General features: G+C 45.7%; 1 protein-coding gene across 2 annotated transcripts in view; it reads right to left on the bottom strand.

The window, feature by feature from the left end:
• The window catches only part of wtip (WT1 interacting protein), a 40,672-nt gene extending 21,604 nt beyond the window's left edge, over positions 1-19,068 (bottom strand). For both annotated transcript variants that reach the window (XM_029252369.1, XM_029252370.1), the window contains exons 1-2: positions 15,970-19,068; positions 580-681 (exon numbers count right to left, since the gene is read on the bottom strand). In XM_029252369.1, coding sequence (XP_029108202.1) covers positions 580-681; positions 15,970-17,254 — 1,387 coding nt within the window. In that variant the 5' untranslated portion in view covers positions 17,255-19,068. The remainder of the gene's footprint in view (positions 1-579; positions 682-15,969) is intronic.
• Positions 19,069-22,666: the final 3,598 nt, after the last annotated feature.

The following is a 22,666-nucleotide window of genomic DNA, read 5'->3' as shown; positions in this document are numbered from 1 at the left end:
TGTGGGTATGCAGTTCCCACAATGCAGCGCACCTTACAGTTTCTCTCAAACAGCAACTTGGCACAATTTTCAAATGTGCTCTCAGTTCATCGTGCCAGATAGGATGTTGCAAGCCTGTTCCTGATGTTGCAGGCAGGGCATATGAAAGTTAATGTGATATTAACAATTCCATACTCGATAGGTAAAAACTGGATATTGGGAGTTTGTGGACAGTGTAGAGGTTTACATTTACATTCATTCATTCATTCATTCAGCTGATGCTTTTCTCCCAAGCAAATTACAATGTTAAGCTATTTACAATTATTTACCCATTTATACAGCTAGCAATTTCACTGGAGCAATTTAGATAAGCACTTTGTTAAAGGGTACTACAGCTGGAGGTGGGAATCAAACCTGTGACCTTCCAGTCCAAAGGAAGAAGCTCCAACCACTGTATTACCAGTTGTCAGTTTAAAACCACACAAGAAGGTAGGGGGACTTCCCTCCATATTAAGAAAGCTTTGCTGTGACAAACAGAGTAAAAGGATAATGAACAACAACGTCTATTTGTTACGGTAAAACACAGACAAGGTGTCTTACCACAGGAACAGCAGGTGAAGCAATTTGTGTGGTACAGGTTCCCCATTGCTTGGCAGGCCTGGCTGGCTCCATACACACCCTTCCCACACTTTATGCAGATACCTGACAGACAGAGAAAGAAAAAATGGTGAGCATAGTGTCAGGGTCAACATACCAACCATATACTGACTTCAAACTCACTTCAAGGTCCCTTTGCGAACTTTGTTAGAATATGTGGAGCTTTTGGGTCTGTGACTGAGTATCTACACACCTGTATGTATGTGCACGTGTGTGTAGAGAGAACTAGTTTGCTGTGGAAGAGAAACATTGCAGAAGTTTCAACATGACTTTCACTGTTAATGGTATAGTTAGAACATTTCTACAAAAGGCCTGATGCCGTACAGCTCAGTGAAACTCTGGGGAAACCCAACACTTGGCAACAGATCAGTCACAAATCTATTTACCCCCCGGTTTCAAGTAGGTTGCCAGTTGCACTTTGTCCCAGGTGTTGGATCAGCTGACTCAGCCAGAGGATTTGTGACAGTCCCATGGGTGAATGGCAAATTGCAGCAGGATTAAATGACTAATTGTCTAGACATACACAAGGACTTAAGTTTGCAATAGGATGTTACCCATGGTACATTCCTAAAGTGTATAACGTCAACTTTTTCCACAGACAACCCCCAAAGTCTATATTTACAGTATATACATTAGACCATTGCACAGCAACCACATTTGCACATACATTTATGATGAAAAATAAAAAAGGAATGTCAACAGTTTCATGTTACACCATGAAATCTGGAGAATACAATCATGCTCATAACTGTTCAAACAAGAGTATGTGGAAGGGCAATTTAAGGAGTGGACACATAACTTGATGGCTTTTTTCCTGGCTAGTCTGAAGACGAGAGCCGAAACACAAACACAAGGCTTTCAACACGTACAAGCACTAGGGGCACCCATGCTCAGGGTGGACTTGACCAAACTTCTGCTTCGGCGCCTTCTTATGTTATATAAATACTGTGAACAGTCGCAGCAGCAAAGTAACGTGTGTTTCTGCGGAGGACAACTGACTGAAAGAAGTGCAATGTCAGAATGATGGGGCAATCATTACCACCACCACAGAATAAACTGAGCGTAAGGCACTTCAGCTTTGGAACGCCAGCCTATGATCACTCATGATACTCCCAATGTTCAGGTTATGCACTGAACATTCTGCAAAAAGAGGAAGGAACCCCAAGGGGAGTGACCACAAATATGTACAAGGGCAGGTTTCAGAATGAGCACTGGGGCCATTATGTTACAAATCTGATGGAAAATTGGGAGGACAAATCCTGCAAAAAAGATTCTTAATGTCAGTGAAGCTATATTATTTGAAAATGAGTCTGGCCTCCTTTAAGACAATCTTTGACCCTTACACATACAGGTCTTACTGAACACCCAAACATTTTACTGAGATTGCCCAGACAGGTATCAGACATCCAGGAAGGGTGTGGAAATCATCTTTGTGTATGAGAGCAAGAGGAGCATTTGTACATGTTCCTGTTATGGAGCAGCTGCTCCACACATGTATAAAAGTTTGTCGTTTGTAAGAATATGTAAAAGAGAATGGAGTGGAAAATATGTAATGCTATTATGTTATGCAATATCTAATATTGCAACTGAAAATGGTCAGAAATATGCTACTACATTGAGAAACAGATACTTTAGGTAAAATGGAACCTATGGGCAAGTTAGCAAAAGTGGAATTATGGGAGTTGGAGTTCTTTAAATGCAATCAGGCAGAGCCCATTTAAAAACAGACACATTGTTGATGTTACCTGAACTAAGCTACACATGTATGAAATATCAAAAATGCAAAAATGTTACTTAACTGTTTGTTGTACTTTAAATGTAAGGTGGAGATTTTTATTGTTAACTATGCCAACTGCTCAGTGGAATAGCTAGACAGCCTAATGTATATAGTTGCTTCACTTTCAGAGGAAGAAAGGAAAGAACACGAGTACTGCCATTAAGACTATGCTTAGTGTTTACGACTAGAGGAAATCTTACATTTTCACAGTCATTTGCTGAAGAAAATAACCCTATATGGATTCACACCAGCCTCACGTTTACCTCAATGCTTAGCCAACCAGGTCACATCCCTTTTAACTAGGTGCCTCAGGGGCAAGTGTTCTTGACCTGTGACACTACCTTACTGTTTACCCCAGAGGTGAACAATCAATCAATCACTCTGCTGCTTCCAAACCACATTACACACATTAACATCCTTCCAAACAACCTGAACACACATCCACTAGAAACTCCATGCTAGAGCTAGGTCAGGATCAAGAGCATATCAATGACATGTTTGTTGAGGATACTGCCTTTGTACTGAGGGGTGGGGTCAACAACAATGTCACACATGGGCTATAGTTGTGGATAAGAAAGCTGCTAAATGCCCCATCCTGCACAGACACAAACATATATCTAATGTTAGGGCTGAACTGCCCTCTTCCACAAATCTGATACAAGCAGTGGCAGATGTCACTTAAGGGACACTCAAGAAAATTCACTCTAAAAATAACAGCAACTACATTTTGTTCATTACTGGATGATACTTCACTACTGATTTGGTCTATGCAGAGCTTGCATTTCTGTCCATGTGTGTTCTCCAGGGGCTCCAGTTTCTTCAGAGAGTTCAAAGACAGGTTTAAGGTGAACTGGTGACTCCACAATGCCAATGGTGGAGACAGACTGTGTGTGATTGTCCTGCGATGAACTGGCAACCCGCATTCCAGGGTTTACAGAGCTATTTTCATAATACAAAGTCATAATTCTTAATTCTATAATTTGTGTCAAAGTAAAAATTTAAATGAGCTGATGCATCACAACAGGAATTCATCTAATGGGATTATTTCATAAACAGAATAACCTCCTCATATAAGAGACAGGCATAGTAAATCAAATCAGTTATTTATAATGATATTGTGTTTCAAGAGAACTGTTTTATTATTTAAAATGTTAGAGAAGACTTTGCCTTTTTACTTCATCAGCATCTTCTTGCACGTCCCAAATTGTTGTAAAGGGAGAGTTATGAGAGAATCCTGTTTTTTTTCATAAGCAAAAAGATTCCTACAACTATAAACATATTAAAGGGTTCAACACAGACAACTTTGAAACCTGGGAAAATGCACTAAACGGGCCAAAGTTCTTGTGTTCTAATAAATCCTGTTTTCACATAGCATTTTTCCTCTGCGATTCCTGAATAACTAATGCACCACTGCCATATAACACACAACAGGGGAAGAAAAAAATGAAAAGGCTGAAAAGCAGGAATTTCCCATGGCAGTAAATTCCAGCCTCCTACAATAATCTAATAACTTCCCTGAAAATTTCTCACAGAGTGGTATGCTAAACTAAATTCATACACTCCAAGCTTGACTATATACAGTATATGACACAAGTGGGCATGTAAACATACTTGAGTAATTACCATAATTACATGCATAAAAAAATTGAGAAAAAAAAAAAAAGAATTTTCCATTACCAATGCATGTGCATAGGATGCCACCAACCCTTCCTCAGCACCACGTTCTGATGGCTGGAAAATCCAATGGACAAGGAGGAAGGTCCTATGTCTTAGATGATGAACTTGGCTACCTTTAGGTGCATGCTAAATTTGCTAAAGAGGCTTCCACTATTTACCATACCCAGAACTAAGGGGTTTGCAGTAGAACTATGATGGTTTCATCAAAATTCTACTTTTCCATCACCTCATTTTTATGTTTTGCAGTTTGGGTAAACCAAAAGTACAGTACAAGGAAGACCAATTTAAAAAATTAAAAAAAAAAATACACCAAGTATCAAAACATTATTGTAGTCGAAACTAGAACTATTTAACTATGGCAACCAATGAACAATGTACACTTACATAAGATTTACTTATTTAGCTGTCATCGCCCCCCCAAAGCAACTTATAATGATTTACCCTTTTAAGAGTTGGATAATTGTTACTGAATGCCATCTATTACAAAAAAAAAATAAATAAATAAAAGAAGGGGCAGCATCTCAAACTTTGTGAAGCAATAAGAAATTCAATTTCAATCACACACACATTTTCTGAACCGCTTGTCCCATACGGGGTCGCGATCATCAACATGTATTTATGTTATGCAAAGAGACATTTATACATTGTATAGGGCACGTGATTAACAGTCATGACATAACTAAGCAGCCAAATAAATCCAGTAAGTATTGTTACTTAAGTAATTTAAGGTAAGTATCACGTACAAGTGTTCTACAGCAGAAGATGGGATTCAAACCTGAGCTCTAAGCAGAAGGCAGCAACCTTTTTCCTAATACCATTCACACACAAACTCTTTCCTGTCCTTCCTGATAGAAGTCAGCTCAGTGAACAGAAATCAAGAAGAACCTGAATGTTTCGGTATAGAAGCTGTGTCATTTTACACAGGTATAGACACTATTCAGGGTTCACACCGTGAACCTGACATTTCCGTTCTCTCTGTAGTCATGACACAAATGCACAGCTATGCTTTCAATTCAAACTATTCAACAAAAACATCCAACTGACAAATGAAAACCTGCCTGACTTTTTTTTTTTTTTTTTTAATACATGCAGCTGGTTCCGTCTTGGAACCAAAAAGCCTGTCAAATGAAACAAGACACCGTATTTGCTGTCAGGTTACCTTCATTTTGAATGTCCTTATTTTATTTTGTTTAGTTCTGCTATACATTTACATTGTTACCAAACCCTCTCAGCAAAGTACAATATGAGAATATAAAACAAAACAAGCTGATTAACACAAGCTCTGTTAAGCCCGCATTCTCTTAAAAAGACAGTAATGCTTGGAAAAGTTGGAGGAAGAAAAAAGGATGACAGGCAAACAGATGGGATGGACTCAATCAGTGGGACAGTCAACTAGGACACATTCCTCTCCAGCCTAAGGACACTAGTAGACAACATATTGAAGGTAATCTGATTGCCAAGAGTCAGCTTCAAATGAAGGGCAGAAAACAAGCAATTAATAATTTGCTTGGAGATACAGATTATCAAGATGAAACTTCCATGTGTAAGATTTCATTTCATGTATAAAGCATACATTTGACCCTTCATATTGCTATGATATCAGAAACCCTAAGTACAATCACTTCTTACAGTGAACCTTTTGAAGAAGCATGAAGGATTTACAGTTAAGAAGTACAAAAGCTGCTGGTAACACGGGTCATCTCTGGCACACAGCGTAATCACTACATCAAAGCTCACTTGACTCTTACCAATGGCTCTTGCTTCCAGTCACAGCTCACTTGTGACATGGAAAAGAGTCCTCACTATAAATCCCATGACTCTTTCAAGTTAATGTAATGTGTAAAGGTCCATGCTCTATGACTTTGAGATCATAACTGTTGAGCAACGGATAAACCTTCACACAGCTACTCATGTAAATTTTAAAAAAAAAAAAATTAGTAATGCCATTAGGAATTGTTGATTTTTGAATAAACCTTTATGCAGCTACCCATGTGATGTACATTGGTTCACAGGGTGGAAAGAAACTGACTGTGCTTAAGAATTATGCATCCGCAACAATGTTCTCTTTCTGCAAATGTAATGTACACACTGTATTCTGTTAGATGTACGCTGTGTTGGGGAAAAGCATCTGCTAAATGAATAAATGTAAGCTTAAATCACAGCCCTGTCACACTGAATAAGCCAACACCATATTCTGCTGCACTGTATTAAACTGGATATTTGCAGTTACTTTGTAATGGACATGGAGATGAGATAGCTAACCAGGTGGAGGATTTCCAATCCATCAATGTGGTACAGTCTCTAAAGAGTCTTCACATCACTTACCTGCCGGTGCAGCTCTAGCCATAGCTAATATTTGAACCCATCAATATAAAGCAGCTAATATTTTTTTTTTTGGGGGGGTATTTACAAAGTCATCTTTCAAGGTGTTAGAAGCAAAGTCTTCTCAAATTCCTCTTCCTAAACTCCACAGCAAAGACCCCCCAAATAAATAAATAAATAAATAAATAAATAAATAAATAAATAAATAACTTCACTGACAGAGGGCACAGCAACTGGGAGCTTTGGGAATAAAACTTACTGCTTCCAAATTCCCAGGGTCATGGCTTTTTATAGGATATTTTTATTTCATGGGAAAAGTGTTTTTCTTGAGCTCAATTAACCTAAGGGCCTAAAGAACTTAATTGTCATCCACTTGGAACTCACATGCCTGTTTGCTACAATCAATTGAGGTAATGACTTATTCAAAAACAAAGCACAATAAGTTTCACACAACTTTAAAGCAAACATTTTGTTATACCAAAGTTAAAGAAAATTTTAAAAACAGGACTCTTCAGAACAATAAGGCATCAGTAGGCTATTAGTGTAATTTATACAAGGTCTCTCAGTAACACTGTGAAGTCATATGTTGGCTTTATCTCTTTGCTCTATGCCTGTCTTCAGGTGCTCTGTGTCACTGCGTGAGAAGAGCGCTCTATAAAAATAAATTGAATTCAATATGTTAGTCAGTATCAGTAGTGCCAAAGTGGTGCCCAGAGCAGTGCATCGTGCTTAGCCAGGGCATCATCAGGTGCAGGTGGGACTACGAGAGTTACAGGAGTGATCGCAAGACATTTTCGTACCTACAGATTGGCCTTCCACTCCACAAGCACCCTGATGGTGGAAATCAAAAAGACACATCCTCTCGAGTCAGTTAACTGCACATTTCAGTATTCCCTTCAGTAAAATATGAAGCAGTCAGGGGCCACAAATAGTTACCAGCATTCTCTTCATTCCAGATACAGATTTAATAAAGAAGCATATTCTACATATATAATAATAACCAAACTCATATACTGCAAGTACACCCATCCCTCAAATTATGGGGTCTCATGCAATTAAAAAAATCATTACAACAGCTTGCAAAAATACCATTTTCTCATAAAGCAGGCTAGTAATGCAGTACAGATAGTTTTCCTTCCATGAATCCTTTGCATGATCCTGACGAAGACACTTGAGTAGACACCTCTTGACCTCACACGGGTCATTGCCAACACAAGTCCTGTGCCTGTATTATGTTCAGAGCAGTTATTCAACACAATAGAGTAAACATGAGGTAAAGACTAATAACATTTAACAGTATAGAACACAAATTCATTTTAAATATGTACAGAAACAATTATGCTTAGCGCAGGCAACATGGGAGAACAATGTCTAATCACAACCACTGTCAATCAAATATCAGCTGAAACAGATTAAAAAGTTAAGCGAGCTGATGTTTTTTTACAATGTTTACTGGAGCAATTCGGTAATTACGCTGCTCATGGGTACTACATCAAGAAGTAGGGCATGAACTTGGGTCCTTTGAATCCTTAAAGAAATAGACTAAGCATGTAACTATTTAAACCATAGTGATACACAAAGTGCTTTAAAAGGACTGACGATAGACTCAAGATGTGTTTGAAACGTGTGCTTTTATTTGCACTATTTACAGAAATGGTGACTGGTGAGGGATAACTGTGTAGAATTTCATACGGGGAACGTCCGGGGAGCGCATTGTCTCCGATTTTCCTCAGGGTTACAAGCCCTCCTTCTGCTGGGAAGGTCTCAATAAAAGGACATTGTTCAACATCCCTTTGTGTTACCGATTTCACTCATAAGGGAAATATTCCAAAAGGCACAATGTCAAGGAACAAATTAAACCCATTATGTGAGGGATGGGTGTGCATGCCTTTATTTCTCAGATACCCGTATGTGTTATAACGGAGCATCAGAATCTGTGTATTGCTGAGCTCTACTTATGTAATGGCATCCAGGGTACATAAAAGACTAGTGAAACAGCAGAAAAGAAAAAAGCACTGTTCACCATCATCAATCCAGGTCTGGAGATGAGCAAAACCACAGTGATCCACAATGCACTAGGGTATGGTTGAAAAGGCCATGGAGAAGGAAAAAAAGTCAACCATGCTGAAACCAGGATGTGGAGAACATCAGAATGCAACAGGGCTGGAACTCAGCTGACCCTCAACAAAGCTGGTCAACGTTCTTGTGCTTTTTCTGTGAACAAAAAGCAAATACACCGTCCCCATGGGAACTTAACCAGATCTTATCCAGATTAAGTGAAAAAGCCATATCTCCAAAGACATAAAATCCTGTCTGGAAGGATGTGGTTAGTATTTGCAAGACACATGGGGCACTGGAAATGGGAATATATAATCTATCCTTTATTCAAACCAGACTGTAAATTCCCTGAGCTTGAAAGGTTATAGGGGAGCAGCAGCAGTTTTTAACCAGACCCCAAAAAGGATCACTGTAACTGTAACAGTGACTGCTGGCTATACAAGCAGAACTTTCGCAGCAACAATGAAGTTCATCTTCATAAATGAGTGTGCAGATGCATGTGTAGAACTACTTTGTGATAAACAAGTGTTCATCCCTAACAGCTTTCTCTGAGTGGAAAACTCGTAGCGATGTGAAAAGTGGGAAAATGCTAATACCAGTCATGGTGGGCAGCACGGTGAAATGGTGGCACAGCGAGTAGCGCTGCTGTCTCACAGCCCCTGGGTGGTGCAAGAGGACATGGGTTCAATCCCCGCTCGGTCTGTGTGAAGTTTGCATGTTCTCCCCGTTTTTGCGTAGGTTTCGTCCCACAGTCTAAAGACATGCTGTTCAGCTTCACCCATCGTGTGAGTGACAAGCGAGAGTGTTCCACTGATGTATGGATGAGTGATTCATGATTGTAAGCAGTGTAAGTCACCTTGGTGAACAAGGTGTTTAGGCTAATAACACCACTTACAATTCATCGGAAGTTGTTTTGGAGAAAACCACCTGTCAAGAAAATAATGTATGTATTCAGCCACTTTACCAACAAAGTGCTCTCCTAACACAGGTTAAGAATAATATGTTTACCCCTACATGCTGAGGAACCCTATACTTCCGACTCATTGGCCCATCACTAGCCGGCCGGTTTGTATGTCAGGGCCCATGTACGATGTTTTTGGAGGAGCCCTTTTCAGATACACAGTGCTCCTCCAGAAAGAGCTGAGAGGCTGAAAAGAACTGTCATTCAGCATGCTTTATGCCTTCCATGAACAACAGGAGCAGTCACCCATATAAATAATGGAGCGTCGGGTGGTGGTGGTGTACGGGGGGAGACAAACGCAGTCCGTTTACCAAACTCCATGTTTGCGACAACAACGTGCGTTATTGCTGCAATTACTATTCCACGCAGGTGACCAGACTGCACCCCCAGCTTGCTTTGGCTAATGAGCAGAGCTTGCCTGCCAACTGTCTGGAATTGCCTGGTACCCCCACTGGCTGGTTAATGAAGGGGCCCATCAGGGGTGGGGGGCGTTTCTGTGGGCTGCACTCTTGCCTGTCCTGGCCAGCTGTTGATTCACAACTCCGTCAAAACAAGAACAAACAGGAGCCATGCATGGTTGGAGATGGAAGAAATGCAAGCCTCTTCACCCTACAACTGCGGTTTGTTACATGGCCATGAGTAAACCACATTCCACTCTCTGAGCTACTAATTAAATGTGGACAAATATTAGGCAATTTATTGGTAGAGGTAATGACATTCTACAGTTTATTTAAGACTTCTTTTAGAAACGGGAGTCCTGACTGCCATGGAATAGTGCACTGGCTGTGTATGTAGTAAGAAGTGCACAGAATTAAACCCCAGACACTATTTGCAAAGAAAAAAAAGCAAAGAAACCAGCCAGCAAATCCCTGATAGTTATCAGCATGACCAAAACAGAAGGCCTCATTCAACTCCGCTTCTTCCTTATTTCAATGTTAGTGCAGCCAAAACAGGCGAAAAGTAAGTTATCCAGAGAGCGTTGTTGCGGACAAGACTGAAGCCAAACCTCAAAGAGAACAATGTTCAAACAAACCAGCAGCATTTCCTTCATCATGCATTTTATTATTCTGCCAGGCATGAACTGAAAAAACATGGACATTTTCAGTCCGGGATGGGGAAAAAAATGTATTATTTAAAAATATCCCAAATTACCGAAAACAGTTGGGAAATGCTCTGAAACTACAATTCTACATTTCTTCTATGAACTAAACCCACAAACTTGCACCACTGTGCTTGAATTTCTGTGAAAACAGAACACACACACACACACACACACACACTTTCAGAACCGTTCGTCCCATACGGGGTCACGGGGAACCGGAGCCTACCCAGCAACACAGGGCGTAAAGCCGGAGGGGGAGGGGACACACCCAGGACGGGACGCCAGTCCATCGCAAGGCACCCCAAGCGGGACTCGAACCCCAGACCCACTGGAGAGCAGGACCCGGTCCAACCCACTGCGCCACCACGCCCCCGAAAACAGAACACTCACAGGCTAAACATTTCACCTTTTGAGAACAAAAACTACAATGGAAATAAGTAAAGCAGCAGGATATAGAGATATAGATTTGCATACACATACGTACCTCTTAGTTTACATTACATTTATTTACTTGGCAGACACTTTTCTCCAAAGCAACTTCCAATGAACTCTAACTGGTTATCAGCCTAAACACCTTATTCACCATGGTGACTTACACTGTTAGATACACTACTTACAGTGGATCACTTTTCCATACATCAGTAGAACACACACACTCTCTGTCACTCACACACTAGGTGAACCTGAACAGCATGTCTTTGGACTGCGGGAGGAAACCGGAACACCCGGAGGAAACCCATGCAGACATGGGGAGAACATGTAAACTCCACACAGACTGAGCAGGGATCGAACCCATGTCCTCTCGCACCACCCAGACGCTGTGAGACACTTGCTGAGCTGCTGTACCGCCCCAAGTGTGTTTAACTAGCTGGTAGTGTAGTGGTTAGAGCTGCTGCTTTTGGACCCACAGGTTGTAGTTCTAAATCCCACCTCCAGCTGTTGTACCCTAAAGTAAGGTAATTATCCAGCTGCATAAATGGGTAAATATTTTAAGTAGCTTAACACTAAATTGCTTTGGAGAAAAGCATGAACTAAATTAATAAATTTAAACTTATGCAGCCAGAAAACCTCATTATTACATCTACACACGACTCAACCAGCAGATCACACGTCATGTCCCCAGCAGAAGATTCACCTGGACAACGACACCCCCACCCAAAGTCATGTGGGTTGCTCCAGAAGCCATTACTCCACTGCCCAGCTGAACATAATTACCACAATGTTTCCTATTTAAGAAAGAGGAAACAGGACTTTGCTGGGAAAGCACAGAACAAAGACATTTTTTCCTCAGTGAATAAGCGAGACAGTGCCCTGTGAAAGGTGTGGCTGGGCTGACAAGCTGCACTCATGGATTAAACTGATGTTCTGCCAAGACACTGGCCAAGATGCTCTCACAGTGCTCCATGTGAAGGGGGCAGCTCGTAGTATAGTAGTTAGAGTTTCTGCCTTTGGATCCGAAGGTTGTAGGTTTGCCTCCCCCCATCCAACTGTACCACCATTAAAAAAGGAGCTTACCCTAAATTGCACCACTGGAAAAAACCACCTGTATAAATGGGTAAATAATTCTAAGTTGCTTTGGAGAAAAGCATCAGATAACTGAATAAATGTAAATGTATATTTGAGGCCTTGAAGACTGAGCATCCAGGAGCTCCCCACTAGCCCAATCACACAAATAATTACCATTCAAGTCTCACAAGAGTGAGATCTACCCAAGCTAATTGACCAGCAGGACCAATGCTGTGACCTGGGGATCCATCCTACCAATCAGGGCTCGGTTGCTCTCTGGAAAAAGTGAGCAACTCCAATCGGAGGGTGACTGTTAATGCTCCAGTTAGCTAAAGCACCAGACTGGATAAGTAACATGGTCCCCAGGAATATGAATAAATGTATTTCAAATATTTTCCTGCTAACTTGTGTAATAACACCATTCAAATTACCTTGCATCCAGACTAATATCACAAGCATCCTATAAGAAAAAAAAAAAGATGATATCCCAGTGCTCACTGTATACAGCCTCTGGCAAAGCACTAGGCAGAACCGGAGCACCGTACCTCAAAGAGGGCCAACACCCAGTGCAGAAAATTTTAGAATCGGATGGTCGAACCCAGAAATCACAGTATTTAGTTTCATGCATTTAACTTCACAGATATGGTGCATTCTCTGTGGCACATAACATATGCAAACCGCTGCAGAAAATTCCTGTGGCCAAACAGAGGCGGCAAGACAGGCAAAAGGCTGATCCTTAATCACTCCTGTCTTAGGGCTTTTCTGTCCAATCCTACAATCTTACACAGAGCTCAAGCGTTGCCTAAGACAGACATCGGTCAAAACTCCCGTCAATTCAAGCTTCTTTCATATGCTCTAAACCTCGACTTTAAAAGACACCAAGACACCACCTCCTTCGCTTGCAACTGCCAAAGTCAACTGAGTCTCATCATCCCAAGCACCAGGTTAAATTCCTCCATAAAACCACACTCTCTGCTGCACTTAGAGTCCCAACACCCATAGTAACAAGACATTAAACACGGGTGCAGACACAAGGATGACTATGATCTTCAGTCACGGTCTACACCCACAGTTCCCCTCAGCACAGCTGCCAGAGGAAAACAGGAAAAAACTAATAAACTTCCCAGCAATCTTGGGACAGATCACAACATGTCCACAATGTACTGGCAGCAAATCCCCGAGATGCCATCATATGTTTTTTTTTTTTTTTTTGTTACTCAACTCATACCATTGACAAAAAGGCACTTATGTTGTGCTTCAGTCTAAGACAAACCTAATATGGCAAAAAAAAAATCCCTTCACATCATATTGACAATGTCACTTCAATGTATTTTGTTTGTCCCATACAAGCTCTCAGACTACTTAATATGCTGAGGTTTTTCATGTAAATTCATGCTTCCTCTTTCCTTGTAAAAGTAAACAAGCCCATCCATAAAATATAATCCAAGCAGATACAGACAAAAAAGTAAAACAAATGAACAAACAGAACTGAGAATTCTGAAACCAATTTTGCACCACCTGACTCCAGTGAACTCAGAAAGCCTTTGAAGTTTGAAGGGCTTTCCTGTACTTCCAAGTAAAAAGATGTCTTTTAGACCATTAGTAAGGACTGATGCCCAACTTCAGCTGCTATGGTAAACTCCAGGATGGAAACAGTTGAGTGGAACATGCATCTTCTCTGTGATTTCCATTCTGGTCCATAAACTGTAGACAAGCAAGATCCCCATACCTACCTATGCTATGCTGATGATACTCAACTCTTCCTCTCTTTTCCACCTAGTGCGACAGACATCTCCACACGCATTGCTGCCTGCCGGACATCTCTTTGTGGATGTCTGATCACCACCTCCAACTCAACCTCTCCAAAACAGAGATTCTTTACCTCCCAGCTGGCCCATCCTCCTGTCACGATGTATTGATCAAACTGGACAACTCACTCATCCTGCCTACCTCCTTGGCTGCTAAGAGTCTGGGAGTAATGATTGATGCGAGTCTATCTTTCTCTCAGCACATCGAAGCCACAACCCGGTCCTGCAGATCCATCCTGCATAATAGTGGGATCCGTCCCTATCTCACAATTGACTCTGCCCAACTACTTGTCCAGGCATGGCGACTTCCTGTCTTGACTACTGCAACTCTCTCCTGTGTGGCCTTCCTGTTACTGCCATCAAACCTCTGCAGCTTCTACAAAATGCTGCTACACAAGTTGTGCTTGATTTGCCAAAGCGTTCCCACGTATCTCCTCTTCTCATTTCTCTGCACTGGCTTCCTATAGTTGCCCAAATCAAATTCAAGACCTTGGTTATTGTCTACAAATGCATCAATAGAACTGTTCCCAGCTATTTACAGGTCTTGATCAACCGCTACACCCCCACTAGACCCCTTCGCTCGTCTACTTCTGCTCGATTGGTGGTCCCGCGCACGAAAGGTAAAGCACAGAGGTTCTCGGTTCTGGCTCCATTGTGGTGGAACGACCTTCCCCTCTCACCCAGAACCGCAGAAACTCTGTCTACATTCAACAAGGGTCTGAAAACTCACCTCTTCTGGACCCATTTTGCCCAAGATCTCTCCAGCTCATGTACGGTGTAAATGTTCATGCACCGTAACTTCATGAGCATCACCAGATAAAGCCTTTATTCAGCCACTACTCCAGACTTTGTTTTTGCTTGCTTGTGTATCTTATAATATTATGGAAAAAAAAATTGGAGGAGGGTATCAAGATCTGTCTATCCTGTGTTTTATGCACCTACTTGAACGATGAACCTCGGTGCAGCAAGTGGTAGGCAACAAACTAGGTTTACTTGAGTCACATATCTGCAGGTATGTCTCTTTTTCTTAATGTAATGCATAAATTATACTTTTGCCGAGACGTATGTCGCTTTGGACAAAAGCGTCTGCTAAATGAATAAATGTACCTAATCCTTACCCTACTATGGAAAAATGGCAAAGGGCAGTGCTGTACAATGTTTGACACACCAATTCATACACACAAAATTTGCAACTGTGAAAAAAGCCAACTCTTTTCCTCATGTAATGATTTGCAAGCAGATGCTGAGGGCAGTGGGGTGGTTTATGTGGTTGCCAGGGTTACTCCAGGTTTGCAGCAACAACAAAAAAAAACTGTTTGTTGTGGGGGATGGAGCTACAGATGAGGATGTAACAATCCAAGAAGTAGCCTATTTATACCAGGAGCGTTCAGGTCATGCCATTGTCAGCACTGAAAGCCCTTTCCTTTCACTCCAGCTGTGTGTTACTGAATGAATGAATGTGTCTGCTCTTCTGAAACAACCGGTTGTTCCTTCACTTCTAAAAACCAAACCATCTCACTACAGTCAATGTAAATTTCAAATTGAGCCAATTGCAATGCCATCATTTGATTCCTGAAGCCGAAAACATAAATATGGATAAATTGTGTTCCAAATTAATTCTTCCATTTAAGTGCTCCACCTATTCATTTTGATCCCCTTTTTATTGCAACACTTATTTCCCATATACCAAACAAGACTTTTAGTGGCTGGTGGCACAGCTGTTTCACAACATCTGGGTGGTGCAAGAGGACATGGGTTTGATCCCAGCCCAGTCTGCGGGGAGTTTGCATGTCATGCCTGTGTCTGCGTGGGTTCCCTCCAGGTGCTCAGGTTTCCTCCCACAGTCCAAGGACATGCGGTTCAGGTTCACCCATAGCGTGGGAGTGACAGAGTGTGTGTTCCACTGATGTATGGACGAGTGACCCAGTGTAAGTCACCTTGAATAAGGTGTGTGGGCTGATGATACCACATAGAGTTCACTGGAGGTCGCTTGGAGAACGAACGGGCGTCTGCTAAATTAGGTAACGTAATATCTCCTGCGTCCCTGAACGTCGCACCTATCCGTCATTACCGATACCCCAGCGTAGGACACGGGAACGCGTCCTCACACTGCCGTGCTTACCGAAGTACTCCTTCTTCATGTGCAATTCCAGCTCCTTCTCCAGCTCTAGCGTGAGCGCCTCCAGCCTCCTCTCCACCTGGCTCGGACCGCTCTCCCGGCACGGTGTCACCTGGCAGGGCAGCTTCAACTTGTGCGCCGGAAGCGAACTCTTCGCGGGGCTCCCGTAGGTGAAAGGGGCCCCGTCCTGGCTGAGCGCGCCCTGGGGGTGGGGGTACGGCTGCGGTTCCTGCGCCGCGGGCACCGGCTGCACTTGAGCTCTGCCGTACACACAGGCGGAGTCCCCGAAGTCCTGCGCGGCCGCATCTTCCGGCAGCCCAGCTCCCAACATAGACGACCTGGGCGAAGGGAGCTGCAGGTCCGGGTACGCGCTCATGGAGCCCCTGGAGCTGCGCGAGCTCCTCGAGCTGTGGCTGGAGATGCTTGAGCGCGGACTGAGCACGCAGGCGGGAACCGCGCCGACTCGGGCGCTGCCATCCTGGCTGCATACGCTGGAGCGGGGGCTGGCCGTGCTGGAGCGGGGGCTCATGTGCCGCTGGTCGTAGCCCATGCTGATGCCGCTGGTGCGGTTGCTGCTGGGCTTGCTGGCGCACTCGTATCCGCTCAGGCTCGCCCTGGGGCTCGAGTGCTTGCTGGTGTCGCTGGCCGTGCTCGCGTAGCTGGACCGCGGGCTCAGCGCCACGCCGCCGCCGCCGCCGCCGCCGTCCCACTGCGCCAGGCTGCTCCGCGGGCTGGCGAAGCGCTCCTGACCTGGCACCACCAGGCTGCTCCGCGGGCTGCTGACGCTCGAGCGCGGGCTCGGCTGCTTGCTGTGCTCCTGCGAGGAGCTGCCGGACGCCACGCTCGAGCGCGGGCTCGGGGCGCTGTAGCGGCCGTATCCCGGCTTGTCGAAAGCGCTGCCCGCGCTGTAGCGGTGCCCCTCCAGCGAGAACCTCCTGTGGCGCTCGGAAGCGCCGCCGTAACACGGCAGTGCAACTTCGGAGCGCGTGCAGTTCGCGTCCTCGCTGAGCAGCGGCTCCCTGTGTGGCGGGCACAGCTCCAACGGGACCGGCGCGCGGCTCGTGGTGCCTCTCTGAACTTTGCTCCCCGCAGGAGGGGTGTCCAAGCCGGGCACCTGCTGAGGGGCCACCACGCTCCCGTTCAGCCGCTTGCTCCGCTGCTCGGAAAAGTCGAGCCCGGGCTGAGCGACCACTTCCCGCCGCAGGGAGTAGCTGCCGTCCCTGTAGGGCTCGTAGAGGGAGAGGTCCCGCAGCAGCCCGCTCGCCACGTCCTCCTCGAACTGCTCCATGTCGGAGCGACACAAGGCAAGGGCACTTTCACCGGGGAGAAGAAAAATCACAGCACGGCGCCTCCAGGTCCGAACAAAGGCATTGTTACTTCCTCGGACCTCTCCTCCAAAACGATGGACACCCTTGGAAGCTGCAGTCGCTGAGTAGCTCAACGGGTCAGTTCCCCGGCGCCTCCATGGCAGCGCTCTCCCGAGGCGCAGTCCCTCCTCAGCCCCACTTTCTCACAAGTTGAAAGGTCCACACAGTCAATGGCGCGCTGCGCGGAGGAATTTCCCCACGCGGGTCCCACAGCTCTTGTTCGAAAGCCTCCGCCTTGCCTTCCAAAACGCTTAAACTTAAAGCGCCGACATGGTGCTAGGGTGAGCAAAGGAGGTGCTCAGGTGAACGGCTTCCCCAGCTGCGAGCGTTTGTTGCAAAATAGAAAACTCGGGCTCTAGTTTGTGCGGTTGGAATGCGCGGAGGGACACTTGAAGGGAGAGCGCGGCTCTTTGGAATGTGGTTAATGCCTCAGAGGAACAATGAGCGCGAGCGGCCCGGCGAGGGGCGCGCGGCTCTACTGAGACACGGCGCGTCGCTGTGAACATCTGATCGCCGCTGAATTCATACATTTATTAGTGACCTGCGGAGCTGAACTGCCCTGGGCTCGATGGGTTGTACATTATGATAAATCAGAAGAACGTCTGTGAGAAGTGTTTTCCCACGCCCAGCGTAGTTTTTTTTTCCATGCAGGAACTTTAAGCAGTGTTCTCGTCCGTGTCATTTCCAATTATTCTCGCATACAACATAAAATGAAATTAATATTAATTAAACTGCAAATATTCATGTAGGTTTTACACCTACTTTTCGTACAGTTTATACAACCTTGAAAGTAGGCATATGCGGGATTTTTCATCTGAAGAAGGCCCATTAGCGCAACTTATAAAATATATATTTGTCACTCCTAACCATTCTCACCCTTTCACTTAAGAAAATCTTACACAGCCTTCATTATTATTCTTATTGAGAGCAGCTTTGCTTCCTAAACTCAGTTTAGTTACCTTTTCTATGTTTTCTCTTTAAAAAGTGAAAAAAATGCAGGTACTGCAGAAAACGTGTAAACGTGTCTCGCTGAGTCGTGGTGTACTTGCTACATCGACTCTGTTCTGATTGATTTTCCCCTATCTAAGCACCAATAATTAGTTCACAGGATCTTTATGTCCTCTGATTGTAAATTAATCATTAAAAACGAATTGCTCATTCACCTGACTACACATTCCTTATCTATATAACGTCATTATAGCATTAATGAATTTATTAATAATTTGACAGGCGTTTCGGTTACTTTCAAGATTGATTTTGAAACCCGGAATTACCATGTCACGCGCGGCCACCTTGTGGTTAACATTAACCTCTGCAACACCTCTTTCATCCAACGAACAGAGATGTTTTAGGCATTTTCTCGGCTGAGTTTCCCCGAAACGACTAACATTTTCTGCGCATATAAAAGTACGGACAAAAACAGAGTTTTCCATATCAAAGTAAAGTATTATCAAAGAAAAGGCTGTTTGTCTCTCACGCATCATTGAAGTAGCTGCTCATAGACATTGGAAATAGATGGGTTTTGTCACTAGTATTGAATCCTGAGGGATTCGGCAGTTCCGATGGAGAGAAGGATCTCATTCCACCACTGTGGAAGTACAGCCCAGGAAGTTCAGGTCAGGACTCAGCAGTCCACCTACATCTGAAGGACAAGGGACATTCTTTTGGGGATAACAATGTACATATTTTAGCCTTAGAAGACAGATGGTTTGAAAGAGGAGTGAAGGAAGCCATCTATGTAAAATTGGAAAACCGCTCTCTGAACAGGGGAGGTGGACTGAGACACAATTTATCAACTGCATATAATACAGTTTTAGCACCTGTCCCCAAAAAGTTTCCCACCCATTTACACCTTGGGTCTGGTGGCTCTGGCCATTAATGGGTTGTTAAGTACTGCGGATTGTAGAAAAACAGGATACCATCCATCCATCCATCCATCTTCCTCCGCTTTTATCCGGGGCCGGGTCGCGGGGGCAGCAGTCCGAGCAGAGTCCTCCAGACTTCCCTCTCCCCGCACACCTCCTCCAGTTCCTCTGGGGGAACCGCAAGGCGTTCCCAGGCCAGCCGGGAGACATAGTCTCTCCAACGTGTCCTGGGTCTGCCCCGAGGCCTCCTCCCAGTGGGACAAGCCCGGAACACCTCCCCAGGGAGGCGTCCAGGAGGCATCCGGAACAGATGCCCGAGCCACCTCAACTGGCTCCTCTCGATGCGGAGGAGCAGCGGGTCTACTCCGAGCTCCTCCCGGGTGACTGAGCTCCTCACCCTATCCCTAAGGGTGCGCCCAGCCACTCTGCGGAGGAAACTCATTTCTGCCGCTTGTATCCGCGATCTCATTCTTTCGGTCATGATCCAGAGTTCATGACCATAGGTGAGGGTAGGAACGTAGATCGACCGGTAAATTGAGAGATTCGCCTTACGACTCAGCTCCCTCTTCACCACAACAGACCGGTACAATGACTGCATTACTGCAGACGCCACACCGATCCGTCTGTCAACCTGCCGCTCCATTTTTCCGTCACTCGTGAACAAGACCCCGAGATACTTAAACTCCTCCACTTGAGGGAGCAACTCCCCCCTAACCCGGAGGGGGCAATCCACCTTTTTCCGACTGAGAACCATGGCCTCGGATTTGGAGGTGCTGATTCTCATCCCCGCCGCTTCGCACTCGGCTGCAAACCTCCCCAGTGCACGCTGCAAGTCTTGACTTGATGAAGCCAACAGGACCACAAGACGAGATCTCGCGGCCACCAAAACAGACACCCTCCGTTCTCTGGCTGCGCCTAGAAATTCTGTCCATGAAGATAATGAACAGAATCGGTGACAAAGGGCAGCCCTGGCGGAGTCCAACATGCACCGGGAACAGGTCTGACTTACTGCCGGCAATGCGAACCAAGCTCCTGCTCCGGTCATACAGGGAACGAACAGCCCGTAGCAACGAGCCCCGAACCCCATAATCCCGAAGTACCCCCCATAGGATGCCACGAGGGACACGGTCGAATGCCTTCTCCAGGTCCACAAAACACATATGGACTGGTTGGGCAAACTCCCACGAACCCTCCAGCACCCTAGTGAGGGTATAGAGCTGGTCCAGTGTTCCACGGCCAGGGCGAAAACCGCATTGCTCCTCCTGAATCCGAGGTTCGACTATCGGTCGGATTCTCCTTTCCAGTACCCTGGCATAGACTTTCCCAGGGAGACTAAGGAGTGTGATCCCCCTGTAGTTGGAACACAATCTCCGGTCCCCCTTCTTAAAAAGAGGGACCACCACCCCGGTCTGCCAGTCCAGAGGCACCGTTCCCGAACTCCACGCGATGCTGCAGAGGCGTGTCAACCAAGACAGCCCCACAACATCCAGAGACTTGAGAAACTCGAGGCGGATCTCATCCACCCCCGGAGCCTTGCCACCGAGGGGTTTTTTGACTACCTCAGCAACTTCAGCCAGGGTAATGGACGAGTCCCCCTCCAAGTCCCCAGCCTCAGCTTCCTCTACGGAAGGCGTGTCAGAGGGATTGAGGAGATCCTCAAAGTACTCCTTCCACTGCCCAAGGACATCCTCAGCTGAGGTCAGCAGCGCACCACTTCCACTGTAAACAGTGTTCATGGAACACCACTTCCCCCCTCTGAGTCGCCGGACGGTTTGCCAGAATCTCTCTGAGGCCGACCAAAAGTCTTCCTCCATGGCCTCACCGAACTCCTCCCAAGCCCAAGTTTTTGCCGCGGCGACTGCCAGAGCCGCGCTCTGTTTGGCCCGTCGGTACCTGTCAGCTGCTTCAGGAGTCCCATGAGCCAGCCAGGCCCGATAGAACTCCTTCTTCAGCTTGACGGCATCCCTTACTTCCGGTGTCCACCACCGTGTTCGGGGATTGCCGCCGCGACAGGCACCGGAGACCTTATGGCCGCAGCTCCGAACCGCCGCCCCGACAATGGAGGCGCGGAACATAGTCCATTCAGACTCGATGTCCCCCACCTCCCTCGGGACCTGGTTGAAGCTCTGTCGGAGGTGGGAGTTGAAGACCTCTCTGACAGGGGCCTCCCCCAAACGTTCCCAACAGACCCTCACTATGCGTTTGGGCCTGCCAGGTCTGTCCAGCTTTTTCCCCCGCCATGGAATCCAACTCACCACCAGGTGGTGATCAGTTGACAGCTCAGCCCCTCTCTTCACCTGAGTGTCCAAGACATATGGCCGAAGGTCAGAAGAAACAACTACAAAGTCGATCATCGACCTCCGACCTAGGGTGTCCTGGTGCCAAGTGCACTGATGGACACCGTTATGCATGAACATGGTGTTCGTTATGGATAAACCGCGACTAGCACAGAAATCAATAACAACTCACCGCTCGGGTTCAGATCAGGGAGGCCGTTCCTCCCAATCACGCCCCTCCAGGTATCACTGTCGCTGTCCACGTGGGCGTTAAAGTCCCCCAGTAGAACGACAGAGTCCCCAGTGGGAGCGCTTTCCAGCACGCCCCCCAGGAACTCTAAAAAGGCCGGGTACTCTACACTGCCGCTAGGCGCATAAGCACAAACGACAGTGAGAGACCGTTCCCTGACCCGAAGGCGTAGGGAGACGACCCTCTCATTCACCGGGGTAGACTCCAACACATGGCGGCTGAACTGGGGGGCTATTAATAAGCCCACACCCGCCCGCCGCCTCTCACCTTGGGCAACGCCAGAATAGTGGAGAGTCCACCCTTGATCAAGAAGAGTGGTTCCAGAACCCAAGCTGTGAGTGGAAGTGAGCCCGACTATATCTAGACGGTATCTCTCAACTTCCCGCACCAGCTCAGGCTCCTTCCCCGCCAGTGAGGTGACATTCCAAGTCCCAAAAACCAGAGTTGGCGCCCGAGGTTTGGGTCGGCCAGGCACTCGGCCCCGACCACTGCCCAAATCACAATGCACCGGCCCCTTACAGTTTCTCCGGCAGGTGGTGAGCCCACCGAAGAGCGGCTCCACGTCATGGCTTCGGGCTGAGCCCGGCCAGGCCCCGTGGGCATAGACCTGGCCACCAGGCGCTCGCATGCGATAAAGTGATAAGGAGACCAGACGTGAGTTAGTATGTAACCAGTTCTGGTGGTGACTTTTACTACTTTAACTTTTGACCCTTTTGCCAGAACCAGAGGTTCCTTATCACTGCCAGTGCCATCTACAGGATCTATTATTGAACAGCATTCACACACTGGTCAATTATGAACTGTTCTGCAACAACAGAGTGAAACGTGGGAAAAAAAAAATGTTTTTCGGTGCTGTCTCTTCCCTTTTTTTCATTCAGTTTTGAACCCACTACACTCTCCCCTATTTTTTGTTCCATGTTATCTACTCTATTATTTCTTCAA

The sequence above is a fragment of the Scleropages formosus genome, chromosome 5 (genome assembly GCF_900964775.1).
Source record: "Scleropages formosus chromosome 5, fSclFor1.1, whole genome shotgun sequence".
Taxonomy (NCBI): Eukaryota; Metazoa; Chordata; class Actinopteri; order Osteoglossiformes; family Osteoglossidae; genus Scleropages; species Scleropages formosus.
This window is presented reverse-complemented; position numbering and strand designations above follow the sequence as displayed.